The sequence below is a fragment of the Indicator indicator genome, chromosome 1 (assembly GCF_027791375.1).
Source record: "Indicator indicator isolate 239-I01 chromosome 1, UM_Iind_1.1, whole genome shotgun sequence".
NCBI classification, from domain to species: domain Eukaryota; kingdom Metazoa; phylum Chordata; class Aves; order Piciformes; family Indicatoridae; genus Indicator; species Indicator indicator.
In genome coordinates, this window is record NC_072010.1 from 75,304,387 (window position 1) to 75,325,490 (window position 21,104).

The 21,104-nt window shown below is 39.4% G+C and overlaps 1 protein-coding gene across 1 annotated transcript in view; it reads right to left on the reverse strand.

Annotated features, from left to right (window-relative positions):
- The window catches only part of DHRSX (dehydrogenase/reductase X-linked), a 174,152-nt gene that overhangs the window by 105,532 nt on the left and 47,516 nt on the right, over positions 1–21,104 (reverse strand). Inside the window, exon 4 of the mRNA XM_054383057.1 lies at positions 16,340–16,408. Coding sequence (XP_054239032.1) covers positions 16,340–16,408 — 69 coding nt within the window. The remainder of the gene's footprint in view (positions 1–16,339; positions 16,409–21,104) is intronic.

Here is a 21,104-nt window from a genome sequence, read left to right on the forward strand (position 1 = left end):
ATTTAAATTACTCTTGAAACTGATTATGAAGATTTAATACAAACTACTGCTTATTTATCCTACTAAAAACCATGAAGGATCAGTGTTTATACAGGCAATGTGTCCAATACAGCCAGCAGCACTCCAGCTGCAGTTGGCATCCACAGTCATCCTTCAGTTACTGCTAGCTCTTCCACCATTACTGCTTCTCAAGGCTCAGATTTCTTTTTGAAACTCTTCCTTATGAGATAAAAATCAAAAATTCAAAAATCATGCATTTATTAGCATTCTACGACCATGCTAGTATCTGCATCCCTTTCAGTTCACTATATCTGGCTAAAGACACATATAACAGTATTCACAAACGCCTTTCAGATATTCTTGCTGGCAACTAATGTTTCCCTGATCTCTTCCCTCTTCCAACAAAAACAACAACAAAAACAAAAATCCTAATTTATTCATCCTTTTTTGTTCCTATGTATTTCCTTATTACATTCACTTTCCAGACAAGGTTTCTGATCAGTCAACACAGCATTCCTATTGCTCTCTGTCTAATCACTTGCTCTTCCATCTTCTCTTAGGACTTAATAGTCACACAGAGAGATAGGTAATACACAAGAGGACTCATGAATAAAATACCCTATGTCCAAAGCTGATACACAGCAGTAGCACCCATCCTTGTGTGCTGCCTTCTTGTTGCCTTCAGCACCTTGCTTGTGCAACGTGCAAGCTTCATTCTTCAGTCATGAAGTTCAGTGCAACTGTTATAAGACAAGGTTGATCTGAGGCATTTCCAGATCATACCAGCTTGTTTTATTTAAGCATTTGTTGTTCTGCACCCCAATGTAAAAGAAAACAAATACAACAGCCGAGGTTTTCAGTGTCAGGTTTGTCTGGACCCCAATGAGAACTCTTCCTTATATACTTCAGTCTAAGGACTGACAAATGTCCCTGTTCTCAGAAGCAGAGTTGTTGCCTCTGCCTGCTGACAGTTCTGAGCATTCTCCAGAGAAACATAGTGGTTCATTTGCTTCATACCCAAACAAGTGGTAGGTGCCAGGTGTTACAATTTTTTTTCTACAAAACAGGCTGAATAGACAGGTGGTGAAATCTGCTGACAATACAGAAACATTTCGCTTACCCAGGGCTTAGGAGGATTGTTAGGAATTTCCCGAAAGACCAGGCAAAAGTACACAATTAGGCAACACTTAACAGAGGAATGATTGCAGATAAGTGCAAGGTGTTGCACGACTGAGGAGAAAAATAAACAATGTTTTGGATGAGTGTGACCTCTTCAAAATAAGAATCTCATTAAAGGATTGTTGTGGTTTATGCCCAGCTGGCAATTAAGCACCTCGCAGCTGCTCAGACACTCCTTGCCTCCCACAGTGGGATGAGGAGGACAGTTGGTGGGGGGGAATTGTGGATCGAGAAAAGGACAGTTTAATAGGATAGAAAAGGAAGAAAATAATAATAATAGTGGTGGTAAATATAATAATAATAACAACAACAATCATAATAAAATAATTAGAATATAGAAAATAAGTGGTGCACAATGCAATTGCTCACCCCTTGCTGACTGATGACCAGTCAGTTCCTGAGCAGTGGCTTCCAGCCAGCTTTCTCCCCAGCTTATATACTGGGTATTATGTCCTGTGATACAGAATATTCTTTTGCCACTTTGGGCCACATATCCTGGCTGTGCCTCCTCCCAGCTTCCTGTGCTCCTTCAGTCTTCTTGCTGGCAGGGCATGAGAAGCTGAAAAGTCTCTGACTTGGTATAAACACTACTTAGCGATAACTGAAAACATTGGTGGGTTATCAACATTATACTCACACTGAATTCAAAACACAGCATTGTACCAGCTACTAGGACAAAGCCTAAATCAATCTCAGTTGAAACCAAAGACTGCAAAATGCTTGCAACTGAGTGAGTGGTACAGTATAAAGCAACTAAGATTCTTTGACTTATTGTCTTCAAATACCATGCTTAAAAGACAACAGCAGTTATAGAGACTGGTTTTGGCTTAAACTCATCCTTAATAGAGAAAAGGCTGGTTCAGACTCATTGTACTGGGAATGCAAGATACAGGGATTCCAGCTCTTTGTCAGGCAACGTATAGACAAAAGGCAACCAGATTCAACTAGAGGCCAACCTTTACAGCAATTGCACCCCACTGCTAGGCAGCATTTTCTAAGCAGTCTACCTAGCATATATAAACTCTAGTATATACAGAAATCACACCCCTATTCAGGGCTATTCAGGCTTTAAAAAAGAGTTTAGAAGACTTCAAAACAATTTCCTTGCAATTAACTGTAAATGCAGTGAAAACAAAAATATTACAAGGTACACATTTTAAAACATGCAGCTGAATTACAGTGATTATGGACTGGAGAAATAGAGAAATGGAGTTTGTGGGAAGTTTGGTAGGTGCATAGATGGATGGGAAGAGCACCTGCATGCACAGCTATTTTTATTCAGACTTGAAGGGCCGTGAGACTCGATGCCTCCCAGAATAAACTGATAGCCAACTGGGATCAAAACTCTGACCTTCCTGGGCCACCCCTGAGTAACTGTCCAGGTGAATTGTTGAAACTGTCACTTTACTGATAAATTTAGGGCAAGCCTCTATTTAAGGTAGAACACTGAAAACAAAATAATAAATACATTGTACTGTTCAAATTATGAGGTAAAATGACTGCACTCAAGTCAATGAAAAGTTTACCACCGATTTCAGAAGAACATGGAATTACAGCCCCAAACCCATTCTTTGGAAGGCTACAGTACTCCCCCACAAAAAGGTTGGAAATATTTAGATGCAATAATCAAGTAGCTTTGCGATTCGTGTTAACTGAATTTAATCACACGAAGTGTTAGGTGCAGAATCGTTGACATTTCTTCTCACTCCTGTATAAACACCAAGTTCTGCTCTGGATGTTATTATATATAACTTTCTTTAATCCTCACTTTTTAAGGAGGTGTTTTTGATTAGTTTGGCCTCTAACAGGGTGGGATACAGGTTAATTAGAGAAAAAAAAAAGAGGAACTAAAGAAAAAGAAAAGTCAAGAAAGGTATTGTACTATTTCTTACTCTGCCTTTCTAAAGCTTCCGTGTGGTTTCACAGGTTTCTACCTGCTTGCTCTTCACGTTCAGCATGAACGTAAAACCACCAAAAGCACTTTCCAAATTTTAATAATGCTTGAGAACTTGGTCAATATATGCTGATAAAAGCACTTCACATGTTTACACCAGCACCAGCCACAAAAGAGGAGGGAAAGAATGAACAGTGCTTCAAAACTTCAGTAGTGGTGATCTGTAATGCCCTTTCAACTTCTGATTTTACAAAACACATTGAGTGTGGTGAGCCTCCAGTTCCTAGGTAGCATGGGGGAGCATCTGTGTCTCCATGCTGGGGCATGGAGCCATGACATTCTTCAGAGGTCTTTCTCTCTTGAGAAAGGCTTGTATGTCCTCTTCTACCACTTCTTTGCTCTTTTAAAATGCTATATATCCTTTCTGAAAGCTGGAAGACTCTCTATCTAAACAGACAGCCTTCATAATTAGCTGTTAAGGCAGCCACCTGTCTGCACTTGGGAGTAGGCACTGCTGCCTGTCAGCATTTCTTCCGCAGCTGGTAGAGTGCAGATGCACACTCTCACAGAGCAATTCCTGCAAAGTGCTGCACCTCTGAACACAGCCAACACATGTAGGACTTGGGGGCTTCAAAACACAAGACCCTCCAACCCAGCCAGCCTTTCTGCCACTGCTTTCTTGCAGTGTAACTCAAGGGCTCTCCCTGCTAATCTAGAGAAGGAGACAATGCCTCAATCACTGACTGTATCAGTGCTGGTCTGGGTGGGTTGTAAGGAATGAGCAAAGAGCTCTCATACCAAAGGCAAGAGAACCACATTGCCAAGAACCTGGTTGGAGGCAGTGATGAAAAGGTTTTGTTTATACTTTCAAATTGCCCAGTCCACATACTGACACTTACTTCTGCCTTGAAAATTCAGAATTTGCAGTTCTAAGATATAAAAAAGAGGAAGTCAGAGGCAGTTGGAAACACATACAATTAGGACTTGAGAAGAATGGTTTGGGGAAAGGGCAAAGTGACTGTTCAGTGGGAATGGAGAAGCCAGGGAGCCACTAGGACAAAAAAGGGCAGGAAGAGGAGCAAAGAAACAGAGAAACAAAAACATCAGGAGTTATTTCATCACATTCAGAGAACATCAGCTTAATGATTCAGTCAGTCTTTTCCTGCTTTTCAGATGAACAATAATGGAAGCTATCTTTCAGGCTTTTCCTAAGGCTAGCATGATACCTCTTCCTAGGACACAAACACCCACTGGACATAATATGTCACTCTTACTTTGTGTTTTTTAATTTGACAGCTTTGAAACTAACTTAACAGAATAGTTGCCAGAGAAAAGATATGCAATCCAGATCATCCATGTCTGCTTTTCCACTCCAACATAAAAATCAGTGAAGGACCTTGTTTTTCCTGGTTTGGCAGTAGTTGGGCAGACTCCATCTGAGAAGCCAGCTACTAAACAAAACTTAGCAACTTCATGGAATGTTCAGAATAGCAAATCACACTGTTCTTTTAAAAAATGTCCAGTTTTTCTGACTATGCAAGCACCATTACCATGGGATAAGTTGTCAAATTTAAAATGAAAAGGCAATCCCTTTGAGAACACAAATGCCATCTTAAACAGAATATGAAACAGGAAGATGTGTGTTACAAAGCTGTAGTTCCCATTCCTTAAAAAAATGAGATGGACAGAGGTAGAGAAGGAGAGAATAAAGGGTTGGAAAGCGGGAGAGGACAAAAAGGAGGAGAGAGAAAGAGATAGAAATCAAATGATGCCAGGAATGCTGAACATTTTGAAAAACCCTTCAGAGAAGATGAAGTACCCACAACAGAAAGAAAAATTAAGAGTTTTCCTTGATGAAAAGGTAAGGGGAAATATATAAGCTGAGGGCTAGAACAAAGCCAATACCTTCTTGCACAGTGTCCAGGGGATATGAAGGAGACTGAAAGCAAAGCATCAGCCTCATCCAAACTGCAGTCAGCCAAGCTTGTGCCTTGTAAGCAGGCATGGCTGTGAAAGCTATGTCACTGTTAACTGTCTCTGACAGTTTTTCTGCTGTGCTAGTCAATGAATGCAACCATCAAAAATGAAACCCTGAAATACGGACTTAATCCAGGTCTTTCCTCAGGGACTCATCTACTCAGAGTCTGCTTAGCATATATGGCAAACAACCAGCCAGCCCCCGTGCATCATATTATCTGGGTATGATCTTAAACTCCTTCAAACTTGTGTGGCTGTAACATCTTTCCAGGCTCTTCTTTCAATTTATCTTCATATGCTTATTAAACTTTTTAAAAATAAAAAGGAGCAATAAAAAATTCTCTGGTTCAAGTCAAAGAATAATTTACTGCTGGTAGTGTAAATTTATACAATCTCTCTGAGACTGAAATCTCTGTATACTATCAGCTACAAATAATCTCACTTGGTGATAAAAAAAAATTGATGGAAAAACAGCACTAATTTTTATCCTCTGTGACTACCAGGAGGTGGTGTGTTTTAAAAAGTCTCTAGGATGTTGTGATGGTATCCTGTGGAGTGGCTTTATGAAGCCAGGCAGCAGGGTGAGTGCTGCTCAGGTCCCTTCCCTGCCAAGTTGCACAGCACAGATAGAAGGCAGAGGCAGACCCATGACTGCTCTCTTTCAGCTCCAACCCACTCCTTACAGAACTGTCCCTCATGCACCACCATGTTACACTGAATCCAAACTCCCTATGGCACGTGTCTCTTACTGTGAGCTGAAGCAAATTAATTTCTTCATCCTGGCCTCATTATGCTGCCTTGGATATACCTAAACTTGGGGCTGGTAAGTAGTGCTCTTCTAGCTGAAGGGAGCGATTAGCCCTTTTGCATCCAGCTTATGAAAATAACGCTCATGCAAAAACTTTGGAAGTACAAAAATTATTTCAAAATATTATCTTCAAAGAAGAGACATTTAAGAGACTAAGGATATAAGTACCAGATTTTCACACAGCCTAAGAACAGTATTTCTGGGCTACCCTTGAGAGGTAAACTTTGGCGCCAGCAATTTACAACACTCAATGAGTTCTTCTTTATTGAAACTGAAAAATTACTAGGTAAGATCTGTACAACAAAGGCTGTGTATTTACAGCACAAGGATGAGACCTCAGGCTCTGCCCCAGGCTGCTGCCTGGACAACTCATCCTCAAGAAGGCAGGAAGCAGACCTGAGAGCTCAGAGACAATGAATGGTCTCTCAACTCAGCTCCAGTCAGCTCCCCATAACTGCTGTCTCTACATTGTCCTGCCCATAGATGCTGGCAGAATAGCCACTGGGAGTCAGAAGAGTTACCAGGTCCCTAATGCTACTTAGGACCCAAATTCCCACCCATAAATGCAAACAAGGGCCTAAATTCTGTATTTTTCACTGCACTGAGATGAAGGAAAGGTCAACGCAGCTCTCTTCTGCCCCACAGAGCAAAAGCCAGTTGCTGTTTTCTGATACTTTCACTCTGGCACCACACTGTCTGCTCATTCATGACACTTAAGGAGGGAACAGGCAGAATTATACTCTCAGTGACATAATTTTTGTTACTTGAAACTCAAGATCTGTTCAGACTTAATCTCTATATACACCCAGGTTGGTTAACACAAATGTACCAATCTGAATTTCAGATTTATACAAAAGGTCAGTTTGGCAATTAATTGGTTAATATGTGAACAGTGATGCAATTTGTTCTCTTTTGCAAGCAAAGTCAAATATACTATTTTGTCCTGCTGAAGGGACACGCAGAAAGGGATGCTTCTTTCTGAATAGCGTATTTCCAGAGATATGATTCAAGCAAATGAAAAAAAAATAAAAAAAAAAATCCATATTCTCTCTGTAGGATCAGTTGAAAGGGCATCTCTAGAGGGAACTACAATGTAGTTACATATCACCAGTAGTTGTCAAGGTAACTACAAGATTATGATTCCAGGCTAAAAAATCATATCTTTCAAGGCAGTTGTCTTCATCCAGCCATTTGAGATCTTAACTGGAGGAAAAGCCTGAATAAGATTCTCAGAGAACTGCTCACTACATCAGCCCTATAAGACATGCACTGGTAAGCACACATTTTTTGATATCTCTTTTTTCTATGGCCTACGGTTTCAAACCATAAGGGTTTCATGGCTCTGGAGATGTGCTTTTCCCTCTGTATTCACAAACAAAATCTTGAAAGAATCTCATTTGAAGACTTCACTTAGCCTAGGACTGAACAATTAGTTTCGTATCACCTCAAGGCAAAACAAAACTAGATTGATGGAAAGTAGGCTCAAAGTCCCATGAAAGTAGTGTTTTCCAACATTTCCATTCTATGGCAATTTTTAAACAGTATCTTGATTTAAACAAAATTTGCTTATAAAAAGCAAACATTCCTTCATAGCATATTTGCAAATTAACACAAAGTGCTGATGAGCAACAACTTATTAATTCAAGAAGATTTTAAGGTCTAGAATCTAAAACAATTATTGTCTTTTATAGTACAATAGTTTGGGACATAATAAACCCAGAATGAGTTGGGATAAAAAGCCTGTGATCTGGATTAACCTGAACACAAACTACAACATTTCAAGTTAATCCCTTCTACAGCCAGGGGCACTCTTCCTGATTTATCTCGCAGATATAAGTGTAAAAAATGTTTCCCTCTCTTTTACCAATAAACATGTTCATCAAAGACATCTCTAGGAAATATTCTGTCTTCATGAAAAATAGTTGCAACTACAGCCATGGGATTTTTGTATGGACTGACTTCTAAGTGTAAAGTATAAGAAAGGAGAAAGTCTGCAAGATTTATGTTGGAAAATGAAGTTTTCACAAACCTCCACTTCAGAAGCCCCTAACTGCCATGACAAAGTTGTGAAGAGGAGAAATTGCTTTTTTGCTTATATTATTATACTGGTTTTATTTTTCTTCCTCTCCAATACATACATTTCTTATTTTCCACCAATATACCAAATTCCTAAAGAAAAATAATTCCAGAGTATTTAAATGAGATCCAAGTTCCAAAAAGTGTAGTAGCTGTAAATTACTCAAAAAAAGCACAAATGTGTAAGCCTGAGTGAGGCTGGAGTAGAATGAGTGGAAGCAGACCAAATCTTGCCCAGAGCCATGGGACCTCTCTTCCACCACAGGCCCACACATTTTTTTCCATGCTTGGAGGTGAAACACTGCCAAAGATTGTTTTTCAACTAGGTCAAACAAAATGTTGGAAAGATGATTTGATTTATTTTGTCTCCTCAAGTCACATCAGTTGTGAAGAGTTACTCCTTCCAAGCAGCCTGAAGTCAACAGTAATCTTGTTAAGAGAAGACAGTGACAGATATAATGCTAAGACTAAATAAGGAATAAAACACAGTTGACCATTACCTTGGGGAAATTAATCAGGTACTGGTACCAGTTCACATCATCCTGTCCGGGAGCACTGTCTCAATATAAGAGGAAGAATCCAAATCCAGTTATGACTATAAGACATCTAATAATTCTCATGTTAGATGTTTTGCTTAATTGAAGAGTTCATCCATCTACTTAGGAATACTTCTTTTTCTTCTTACAAGCAAGATTTTCTAGCACCAAGTACCAGAAAGGACTATAAAAAGTACTCTGGCATTACACAGTTCCTGCAATCCTTTAAATCAGCTGAGAACGGTTCTGAAGCACACATGAGGACGTTAATTTACATTCAGATTGTGAAAGTGTGGCAGAGATGTCATGTATCACATAATCCTGAGCACATTTTATTTGAAACTTAGATTTTAAATTTTAAATCTTAAATTAAAATATATTAATCTATGCTTTGCATAGAAAGAACTACCAAGGTGGGCAAGGCACTCCAGATTCCCGAGAGACACTTCTTGGGCTTTTCCCTAACGCTCTCAGCATCAGTGTTTCTGCATTCCTTTGCTCTGCTTCTGTAGAACAGGCTTCTCACCTGCACAGATCAGACTTTTTTAACACTGCTCTGAAGTTCTTCCCAAATATCCATTTCCTAAGACCACACTATGGTCCAGTTATTGCTGTTTTTACCAAGAGAGTGTCTGAGAGTTATTATGGGCACTTTATAAACACTGATGCAATTTCTTGAAGACCCTGCAGTCTGTATATATAAATCTGTATATGTTACAGTATTTTTAGTCAGGGCTGGATGAAAAAAGAGGATAGGGTTTCATATGGTTTTGACTACTAAAATTTCACTCACAGTTACACGGTGGCTGAGGCAGGAAGGCAGCTCTGGAGATTGGCCAGTCCCAGCCCCTCTGCTCAAACAGGGCCACCTGAAGCCAGTTGCCTGGGACTGTATCCAGATGGCTTTTGAATATCTCCCAGGATGGAGACTACAAACTCTCTGGGCAACCTGTGCCAGTATCCAATAGTCCTTATGTTAAAAAAGACAAAGTTTTCCTGTTTATATGGAATTTCTTGCATTTGAATTTATGCCCATTGCCCCTAGTCCTGTAACTGGACACGCACCACTGGAAAGTCTGGCTCATAACTCATCTAAGAATTGGGACATCTATTCAGCACTTTGATTCTTTGGCTTTGAAAAATGGTCCTTGAAACACAAGTTAAGCATGGGCACACCAATGTTGGCCCTCCAGGGGTGCAGAGGCTCCTCTTTGACTGTGCTGTGTCTGGAGTCTCGCCACACTGCTGCAGGGATGTAGCTGACAAAGAAAGACCAGCACTGCCCACACGCTCTGGTAGACCACAGTCTGTTGGTTCACGTGTAGTTCACACCTGGAAAGTTACATACACAACCTCTAAGTGCTTCATATATAAGTTCTGCTTTGTCTCGTGTTTAATTCAGGCCACAAGTTCTCCATGTCCTGGCAGCTGGATCCCTAGCACAGAAGCCAATATCATTTGCACAGAAAATACTCTACTCGCTACAAGAAAATTAACTTCTGAAACCCTACACTTAACCCACAGAAGCTAGGACTATATAAAGATCTTGGAAGACAGATATGAAAGCATTCCAGAGAGAAAACATATTGCCTTTTTTTTTTTTCGCTTTGTCTTTCAGTATTTGCCAGCAATTTTCTTGAGAACAGACGTCTAGAAATAGCTCAACCTGCCTGCAACTACTACTTGAGTCCGAAAAAAATAATGACATACTATGGGAGGTGTTAAACCCAGGAGTACCTCTATCCAGCCACTGCTTGACATCATGGCTCTACAGTACATAAGAGGATAAAAATTTTGCAAAAGGGTGAAATGGGAGCTTTTTAAGTTCTCGCAGAGGCAATTTCCTTTTGAAATTCCCTTTCTCTGGATTGCCTTCAGAAGGGCAGTGCAATCAGCAAAATCCTAACCTCAGAGCTCTGGTCCCATTAGTCACACAAAGCTTCGGTGATTTCCAGTCAGAAAATTATTTCAAGACATCTGAGAGGACTTTGTTATTCTGCCTACAGCTACACCTGTGCTCTTCTTTGTCTCAGAGTTTCCATTAGAAACAATTTATATAACAGAAAATCATGTTTTCTAGTGGCAGAGCCTGTTAATGAAATATGCTTCACATTTCCAATGGAAATGGGAATTTAAGAAAATAACAGGCAGAGCTTGTGCTTGCATCATGAATACATTTTCTATTTGAAAGACTTTATCTCCATTTCACTATCCAGATCTGCAGCTTATCTTTAGCTCTGTGAACCATATTCATATTGCTCTTAATGCCTAAATTGCCACCAGGCTAACAGGACAACTCAATTTCTAATAAGTCTTAAAAAACAGGGTATTCTCTATAGTTTTAAATGTTGGTAAGCACTGAGGGAGAAAAATCCTGTAACGTGTTACAGTGGAAGTCAAAAGCAGAACAAAAAAATATATGAGCAAGCCGGCTTAATTAATTAACAGGTTTTGCATCAAGGTCTTATGTAAGACCAACAGAAAATCAGGACAATTGATTTGCAAACTAGTCACCTAAATGATTTTATCAAAGGGGTCTGGAGATACCTATCTGTGGATTAAAGTCTTCCCTGCTTAACAATGAGCAAAAAGTCACCAACTTTACTGGGTAAGGGAGACAAGTACTACGAGCACACAGAAACTATATTAGCTCCTGCATTACTTTCTTGAACTCTAGAAAAGGGTCTTCTTTCCCTTGATGATGTGGAAGACCCAGTGCTTATAGACTTAGTTTAACACATCCAATCTTTTCCAAGATTCAAATATTTTCACATGGCTTGAATATATGTGATATAAACTTAGATGAGGATACAGAAAGAAAAGAAACCTTAATATTAACGTTTTGTCAAGGTTCTTATACACATCACCAAGTGACAAAGAAGAGCTCTGCAGTTCCATGAAAGGTCTTGCAAAGTGGAATACTGTCAGATGAAGACTTCTTTACTCCTGACTCATATTAGCTGTCTTTCAAAATGTCTTCCTGAGCCTGGAGTTCAGTTGTACAACTCAAACTGGGACCTGGCAAAACTAAATACTGGGGATAAGCTACCAGCATGATACAAACTGCACTGCTATTGCTAGGAAACTCTTTAAACCAATCCTACAGGTCTTTCAGTAGCAGTGGTAGACAAAGGATATGCCAATGGCAGGACATAGTAGTAGAAGGGACAAGGTAGCCAAAGTAGCTCCTGTCACAGGTTCAGGATGTTACACTTTTACACCTCAAAACTAGACCATGAAATGCAAATCTGATACAAACAGGCATAAACTCACACATGCTTATGCACAATTCCAGAAAATATGCCTCAACCACAAACATTTTCTTCTATTTTTGACCAGCTGGATGATCACTTCCATAAAGACAACTTTGTCATACCATGTTAAAGTCCTGGGTGGTATTTTTGCACATTTTAATGAGGCATCAGTCTTTGCTGAATTGGCTTACACAACTCTGGTGCACCTGCTGTGAATACTACCACTGACTCTTGGGCAAAAAAAAAAAAAATCTAAAATGCTTGGGAATGCTCAGCAGCTGATTTCCTCTAGCCTGCAGGGGAAACCAAGAACCAATAATCTGGTAGAGAGCAGAAAAACATGGACTGCTTTGTTAAAATGGGTGCTTGACAAACAGTATCCATGGAATAACCACCTATGAATTATTCTGCAATTATGCTTGGTACCTATCACTTATATTACCCCTTCTTCTTTTGGGTAAAATCTTCAATCTCATACCAATAATAACAAGAAAAAAACTCCTTGCTTGTTAGCAGATTACACTGCAACAGGAAGCAAGTGACTTCATCATCTCCTTACCCCCTGGCTCAGCCATATGGAGCACAAACATCCCAAGAGAAAGCTCTGGGAAAAAGCCAGGCTTGTTGAATGCACGTGAACTGCAGCACTTGTAAAGTGATACCATTCCTCCTACTGCTTGGCCCATGCTGTCTTGATGTGGATCAGACTGTAAATGACATGATTTGGTTGCCAGTGTGCTAACCTCTGCATTCCTCTGACTCCAAGGGAGAAAGTCACTTCTTCCTTTCTCACCTGTCTTCAAATGGAGGCCTCATGAATGCTGTGGATTTAATGCCTAGTTCTATAATTGTGGCTTTATTTAAATTGCCGCAAAAACATCGGGTGAGATTAAACACGGGCTTCTCCTTTTGAAGAGGTCTGTGCTTAATATGACTTTTACACCCTGTTTTCTCACTAACTTTTAATAATTTTTTTTGCTCCTTTGACTCTAGTTGCAACTCCAGCTCCTACACTGCAGTTATGAGAGCCTTTCCTTCGTACTATGCTAAGTGACATTTATGCATAAACTTTTGCTAATTGCTGATTCCACTGGCATTCATGAACCTATGCTGGAATGAATGAAGCTTTCATTCATGTTTATATATTAGTTTCCAACATTTGTATGTCTGTAATCATCACACTAAAACCTGCTCTCATTTGCAGAGATGTAAGCTGAGGGCAACTGAATCAGGAGATACACCCTTTTATGTACATGGAAAGACTTTTTCTAGTATCACTGAGATTTGAGTTTATCACAGAAATTTCCTAATTCCAAAACTCAATGTAGTTTGCTTAGGACTGGTAACTATGATTATGACTACATTAGCAAGTGGTTTGGATAAATAGAAGTCAATGTCTAGAGCTCATTTTATGTTGTGGACCTGACATAGGCACTTCTACAGGTCGCTGGGACTCCCATACACTAATGCTCTGTTACTGCTGCAGCAGTACCCAGCTCCTAGGCTAGCTCTGTCCAAAGGAAATCCAGGTCAGGACCTGCAGTGCCCTTCCTGATGCAAACCTATGCTCAGCAAACGGGCAACAGTTGAGGGTTGCCTGAGGAGCACTCTCCTGATCTAACGAACACGCTGTAACACAGACACACCCTATGTGTAACTACAGAGCCTTACATATTTAGAATATCTCTCTGGTAATCCCTAGTCATCAACAATTTTCCCAGCCATATAATTGCTACTATTACCAACACAAGTTCCCAATTTAACAAATGGAAACAACATAAATGCCCACATCACTCTGGCTTCTCCCAGCTTTATGAATCAGAGTGTAGCAATCTGTTGCCCTTGGTCTTTTGGAAGTAGTGCCCATAAGATAATTTTAATGACAATGCAGCACTTCTGGTCTGTTCGGAATATCTGAGGGCTTTGATTGCTTTATTATGGAGGAGATGCTGAAGGTGAAGTGAATTGGGTCTATCATCCTCCACAGACCTGTGCATTATTCTCTTCCACTCAGCTGCTTATGTCCTTCCTCGTTCTTTTCACTTAGAAATAGACAACTCAGCACGAAGACCCAAAACTGAGCAGGATACCCAAATAGTCTGGAATAGGTAGGGAGAGGAACCAAAGGGGGTCTGGTGTGGCACAATGGGAGAGGATGGCTGATAGGAAGAGGTGATGTGATACATTGCTTAGATTTTCTGTGTCCTTTAGCATTTCTGCCTTGTAAGGGCATGGATGCAACTGCTTTCCTCTCCAATGTTCTACCATCCTTTGGCATTGGCTCTGGTTTGAATGCCTCCAGAATGGGCAACCAGGCTTCCTGACTCCTTGTATTCAGAAATTTTCGCATCCCTTTCTTCATGACTTACCTTGCTGAAAAAAAATAAAAAACACCTTTGTGCACAGCCTTTTTATTATTATCGGTTATCCTCCTCTGAAATTGCTAATATGTTTTTGTTCATCAGCTGCTTCATAAGAATCACTTATGTACATGCTTTGAATCTCACTTGTCCCTGAAGTGTAGATTATGGCTAATATAACTGCTTATGCTTAGAAAGCAGACAGAGCTCCAGACAATCAGTGGGCCAAGATGTAAGAAGGATGATAGAGTTTTAAAAACACTGTAATTACATGTATTCCACAAGCCTGGCCTTTTCCCAGAGCTATCTCCAGAGATGTCTGTGCTATGTATGGATCACCCAGGCAAGAAGGAGAGGACAGGGTCTTTCGGTTTCTTTTACTCTCTAACCTGCTAACAAACAAGGAGATTTTCCTTGCTGTTACTGTTCTAAGATCTGGATAGCAAATTGATGGTACCCACTCCTATAGTTAGTCTATAGTAAAAGAAAGACAGCTATATTTTCTCAATCCTTGATCATGCTGGCTGCCCATTTTGACTAGTTTTCCTTCAAGAGTTCAATATTCCAGGTGGGAAGTTTCTGTAAGTATTTTCATATGGGCCATAAAAAATGCTCAAATGATAAAGGAAAAAAGGTCAAGATAAATGATAAGGGGTTTATGCAGTGACTAAACAAATACTGAACTGCAGCTTTTGAAAAGATGATGTGTTTGCACAGCCTAGTCTTGATCACAGTATCTGCTCACATACATCCCATTACAAAGCAAAGTGCAAATTCACTGATAAGCAGTAAAACAGGACTTCTGCTCAAACACAGAAGTCCTTTGCACAGGGTAACACACTTGTAAATGCAATTATTCCTCAACTAGTGAGAAATTCAGAAAGGTAATACTCTTCCAGATTGTTTTTAGGCCAACTCTACCAGCATCTGAAATTACTAAAGCTTCAGTAATTGTAATTACAAAGGGGAACAACTTCAGTCATCTCATTTTTAGCTTCCTCAAACTGCCAGCAGTTTCTTGACAAAGTTTATAATGTAAGGTTAGAACTTACTTCAGTCGTAAAACCCAAGAAAGACAAAGGTGACAGAAAAGCCTGTGATCACACAGATGTGAGAAAAGAGAAATCCCAATTTATTCTGCTTCACGTAGATCACGTGACATAATTCCAAACGTTTTTGGTCTCTGTACAGGAACTTCCAGCTAAAGATTTAAACAATGTAATAATTATCTTTTTCCTTTCTGACTATGCTTTAATTTATGATGCTTTTAACTAGCATACATGTATCCTGAGGCTATTATAGGTGCACATTTATTTAAGTCAAAAGATAAATCTTAATGAAAGGCTGTTTTAACACAATAATTAATGTATTTTGATCATCATAACAGTAATTATTAGAGGCATAAAAACAGAATCAGATCCCAGAAGCAGCCATGAAGATCCTAAATAGGGTGGAGTAGCATCACTGCCCTATTATTTTGCCAAGAAATGATACATCAAAGTGGCAGCAGTGAATCATCACTACTAGGAACTACACCCAGTGGATCCAAGAGATGGAAACATTAGATGCACTAACCTCTATCATCACAATTTGCAAACTATATTCGCACAGTAGATAGTGCACAATATGCCTTTCTCATAGTCATCAAGCTATACTCTCCTTATGCCTCCCCCAAGATGATTGCTCATCAGATTAAAAGAAAAATAGAAACATTGCAAGAACACAGGAATTTTGGCTTGATATGAAAGGTCCATCTATTTTTAAGAAAACAGATTTATTTTGTGAAGGAGTATAGGATATCAACTTAATAACAGCAGCCTTGTTCTTTTAGAAACCTGTTACCCTCAAGAAAAACCCCAACACTTTTCTAATGGGATTATATACATGATGGGAGGTAAGACCAGCAATGGAAAAGGGAACCCCCACTCTTACCTGCTGTCATCCTCCTCTTGGCAGAAATCACAAGTATTCTGATTTTTTGCCCAGCCATTAAATCATTATGCCCTACACATGTGCAGGCAGACTGTAACTTGCAGGCAGCCATTTTGCAATGACACAGTAAAGAAGCCAAATAAAACTCAAAACATTTGAATAAAAATCCTACCCATTTTAGCTGTGTCAAATTTACTTTAAGAATTAGTTTCCTCAAACTAAAAAAAAAATTAACAATACTTAAGGGGACATCATCTAAAAGAATATACCAGTAAAAAGAGAGGAATAAAGAGTTCCTTAAAGAGAAGTATATAGTATGTTACCTTTTCGAGTCAAAGTTTCTTCTTGTATTTTCTTCACTGCTTTTTGGCCCTCACTCTCACTGTTTCCAGCTGTTATAATACAGAAAATGGAAAATTAGCAATGCAGTCAACTTAAGAACAACGAATACAGGCATGCCAATATGAAGTACTAGCCACAGTGTAAAACCATTAAGAAGTTTTAGATGAAAAGGGGTTGTTACAAACAGGTTGCATGGGTTTGCAAAGATGGCTGTACAAATGCAGTGCTGTTCATGTGAGTTCTGCCTGTGTATCTCATTTATTCATACATGATAGGACTATCTGCTGGCTGGACCAGTAGAAGTGAGATGCAAATGTGTGAGCCAAGTGAATTATATCATGTCCAGATTCAACGAAAGATTCACTATAGATTAGAGCAGGCCTCTCCTTGCTCTTTTTCCCAAATGAAGGGTTGCACAGTTGGAGGAAATGCTGCAATACCCTGGCCCAAATGCTCAGAAAAAGCTTTACTAGTGCTAACATAAAATGTGATTAAGCATGAAATAAATATCTTCTGTGCCATTCAAATTAGTCAATAACCTGCTAACATTTTTCTGGCTTTTTTTAATGATAATTTGCATCAAAGGAAAAACAAAACACAAGCACAAACCAAATATTGTGCTTGGTAGTACAAGTTATTTTTTTTAATTCTATTTTCTATGTCCACAAGAATTCTCCATAGCATAACACATCAAAATGCCTATTGTTTATTACCTAAATTTGATATAAATACTGATATCTCCTACGAACTTTGTGAAATTGCTGCCTTCTTTTCCTAATTATGTCAACCTCTTTGGTTTCTATATGAACTTTATCTTGCATCACTCTATGAGCATCCTCTCCTCCCATTCACTTGTGAGCTACGCAGCAGAAATTTCAGGGCTTTTGTTTGGTTGGGTTTTTACTCCCTTTTTAGTAACAGTGAATCAGCTCTATCAAAGACAAGGAGAGAATCACAGTGTCACAAAACAAAATGAAGTTGGAAGGGACCTCAGGTCATCTGGCTCAACCTCTTGTTCACATTAGTTGATACATATTCATATTTAAGATGTTATAACATCCTTACAGTGCTAATAAACTGGTTTCATTTGGTCTCACAGAGAATGTGGAGACAAATCATGTGTCATCCACTGGCTGCACTAGCTGAAGACTCAAAGCACTGAATGGAAATTTTTGGGACAACCTGACCACTTAGAAAAGGTAGGTTAACGCAGTATTCCGAGAATGGATTTTTGCTGTGCTTCTGCAGCAAAGCACAATGACTTGCAATACATCTTTATCTCCATATTATGCTGAAAGATTCAATGTTGACATAAATGTAACCAAAATAAAGACATCTAGCATTCCAGATAGCAGAGATAAAATAATTCTTATATAAAACCGAGAGTCATATTGGTCTATATAAATTCCACCAACTATGAAATTGCTCAGACTAACCAAGAAAGAAAAAAAAAAATAGACAGTAGAAAAGGGGGAAAAAAACCACACCAAAGCAGACATTTGCAATAATTTCATTTTACTGTTGTGGGGTTTTTTTCCCCCTTTAAAACCACCCAGCCTTGTACAGAGAAGATACATTCAGCTTGATGCTAATTTCCAGACATAGATGCAGCATCAACAAGCAAACCCTCCACTGAAACTGCCATTTCTATAGAATCTGCACACAGGGTTTATGGGCAATAGACTTTCCTCACTGTTTCACCTCAAGTGATGTACTAGAGTAAAATTTCAAATTCAGTGTTTTATTACAACAGATAGAGTTAGGCTAAAAACAAAAAATCTCTGGTGTCAATTCTGTGAATAAGACCTTCTGTGAAAGTTGTATTTGATTCTGCTTTCGTTCAGCACTCCTCATGCAACGAACAGGCTTATTAAAGCCTCCAGTGTCATGAATTTATTCTCAGTATGTTCACTTAATTTACTTTTTTAAAAGAGCTTGTGTTCACAACAAATTTTAATTTGCTTTATTTTGCTATTATATAAATGGTTATTCATTAGTTCATTTGGAAGCTTTGATTTTATTTGTGTTTGCATATTTTCACTGTAGACCACTGGGAAAAAATAATTATTTTGCTAATCAGACACTTCAGATGCCTGTCTCCAGCCTGATTCAACAGAGAGTTTGAAAACCAGATTCTGGAGTCTGGAGTATCACAAAAACTGAAATAGCCTCAGTTAAAGCTGCTACTGTAATAGAGGCTTTTGAAATACTTCTTTGAAAGGAAATCCTGTAAGAAACAATAAAGACACTGAACAAATGACAAAATCCTTGCAAAACGTTCAAAAGTACATACCAGAAAGATACCACAGGACAGGGAGAGCAATATGTGCTTCTGAGTTAGCTTAAGGGACAGCAGCGTCCCCTTGCTGGGGATGTGTGGGAGAGGAAAGGGACATCGTACTGTTACGCTGCTTCTCTTCTAGTGCATCCTTCAAGGGTCCTCTAAGCAAAGTGAGTGGTAGGCATGAACAACCTCCTTTTAAATGCTACATTAAGTACTGAAAACTTGCCCATTCAAAGCACTGTAGCATCCACAGTGTAAGATCTACCTACTCTAGATTCAAGTGTTTTGGAGCAAATGATAAGAAAGGGAAGACAGATCGTGGGGTTTTTGCACTGAGAGAATACGAACAGAAGCTTTGAGAAAGAGGGATTCAATACCTTGAGAGCTTAGATCATCAAAGTACCCAAAATCATAATAATCTTGCTTTTTATGCTATTTAAAGTGTCTATTGGGAACTCAAGATAGATACAGTTATCTCAGAAAAACTGTTTATGCAATCCATTCAGTATCCTGTCTGATTTTTTTCTTCTGTTCATCCCTGATAGAATACTGAAAAAATTCAGACGAGATTGATTCAATAACAATAATGACTAAAATCAATTCTGAAAATAAAACTAATAACAGAAAAATAAATTCAAGTTTGAAAGGCACAAAAAATTCACCCAGAGGAAGGCCATGAAGGTGCTCAGAGGGCTGGAAAACCTCCGCTATGGGGACATACTGTGAGAGTTGGGACTTTTCAAACTGGAGAAAAGAAGGCTCTGGGGAGACTTTATAGCAGCCTTCCAGTATATGAAGGGGGCCTACAAGAAAGCTGGGAAGGGCCTTTTTACAAGGGCTTGCAGTGATAAGACAAGAGGGGCTGGACTGAGCTTGTGGAGGGTAGATTTAGACTGCATATTATGAAGAAGTTCTTTATGGTGAGGGTGATGAGACACTGGAACAGGTTGCCCAGGGAGGATGTGGATGCCCCCTCCCTAGAGGTGTTCAATGCCAGGTTGGATGAGGCCTTGAGCAACCTGTTCTAGTGGAAGGCCTCCCTCCCAATGCCAGGGGAGTTGGAATTTGATGATCTTTAAGGTCCCTTCCAACCCAAACCATTCTATTAATCTAGGAATCTAGGAATCCTAACTAAGAGAGTTATTTCAGGAAGTTCAGTAGAATTATCACAGAGGATTGCTCAGCCTGAAGAAGGATGGCAGCAAAAACACTGCCCATAGAAAGCCAGCATGGCAGGGAAACATCTATACTATCAGTAGTCAGGGGGTCCCAATACATCGCCATTCCATTTCTTTGAACTTGAAACTCTCTCCAAAAGATTAAACATTATTCACACTTGTAATCTATGTACAAAATTGACCCGGATAAAAGGCAAGATCTCCCCCAGTTGGTATTTTGCAACAATGGGAATTTGTGATTTTGACATTTCAAGGGAATGTACTGCAGGGCATCATAAAGAAATTTAAAATAGTCTATGAGCAATGACACATCCTGTAAAGCTAAATGTTGCCTGGAGAGAGTAGATCCACAAATCCCAAAGTCCCTAGTTTATGAAAGTGCACTGGGGGAGAATTTCCCAACTTTATGCAAGACAACACAAAAACTAAATACAAATAAAAACGTTTTGCAACAAAGAGTAAGATGCAAACCACCCAGGATGTGGTGGTCCAGAGGAAGATCTGACCCCTGGTAGGGGAGGCAGGGGTAAGCCAGCACATCATGTCCAAGCCCTCCCCACAGACCTCAGCCTCTGACAAGTGTGACCGCCTCATTCACCACCGCCTGGGGAACTTGTCTACCCGAGATAAATGGCTTGTTTAGCCACAGTTATGTATCAGTTAATCCCTGAAATGATGAACATCTTTCCAGGAATTGCAGCCTGCCCCATAGCCATCCCTGCTCCCATCTGATCACTTCAGTTAACCCAGGCTTAGAAGTGGTGCCCATAAACTCTAATACACATCTGCAGTAACAGGAGGAGCTTGGTGGTATGGTAATAAAGTCTGTATAATGTACACCATCTGATCAAGGAGTCACAGAGGGTGATGGTTACGTGTCTTTGTGCAACAGAATATAAAAAGGATTCCAACTGAAATTTGAATTAAGATGCCTCTTCAGAGTAACATAATCCTCATTATGATTGAAGGGGAACTGATTTTATTGGAGTACCAGCCTGAAGACAGGGCTTGAAAGGACACTCAAAGCCTCAAGAGAAAAACAAAGTCCTATCAGCTGGTGTTATGCGGATTATGATTTTGAGTGTGCACAGCACTGCACAACAAATAGCAAGTGCCTAAGAGAGAGGAATGACTGACACCACAAACCTCTGTGGATGATAAATCTGAACTCTGTAGAATATGGGTGTTTTTAGAAGAATCTATAACATCTTCAATTAAAAAAAAAAAAAGGCAACAAAAATCTTGATTAGGAAAAAGGAATATAGATCTTGGGTCTCACTCATA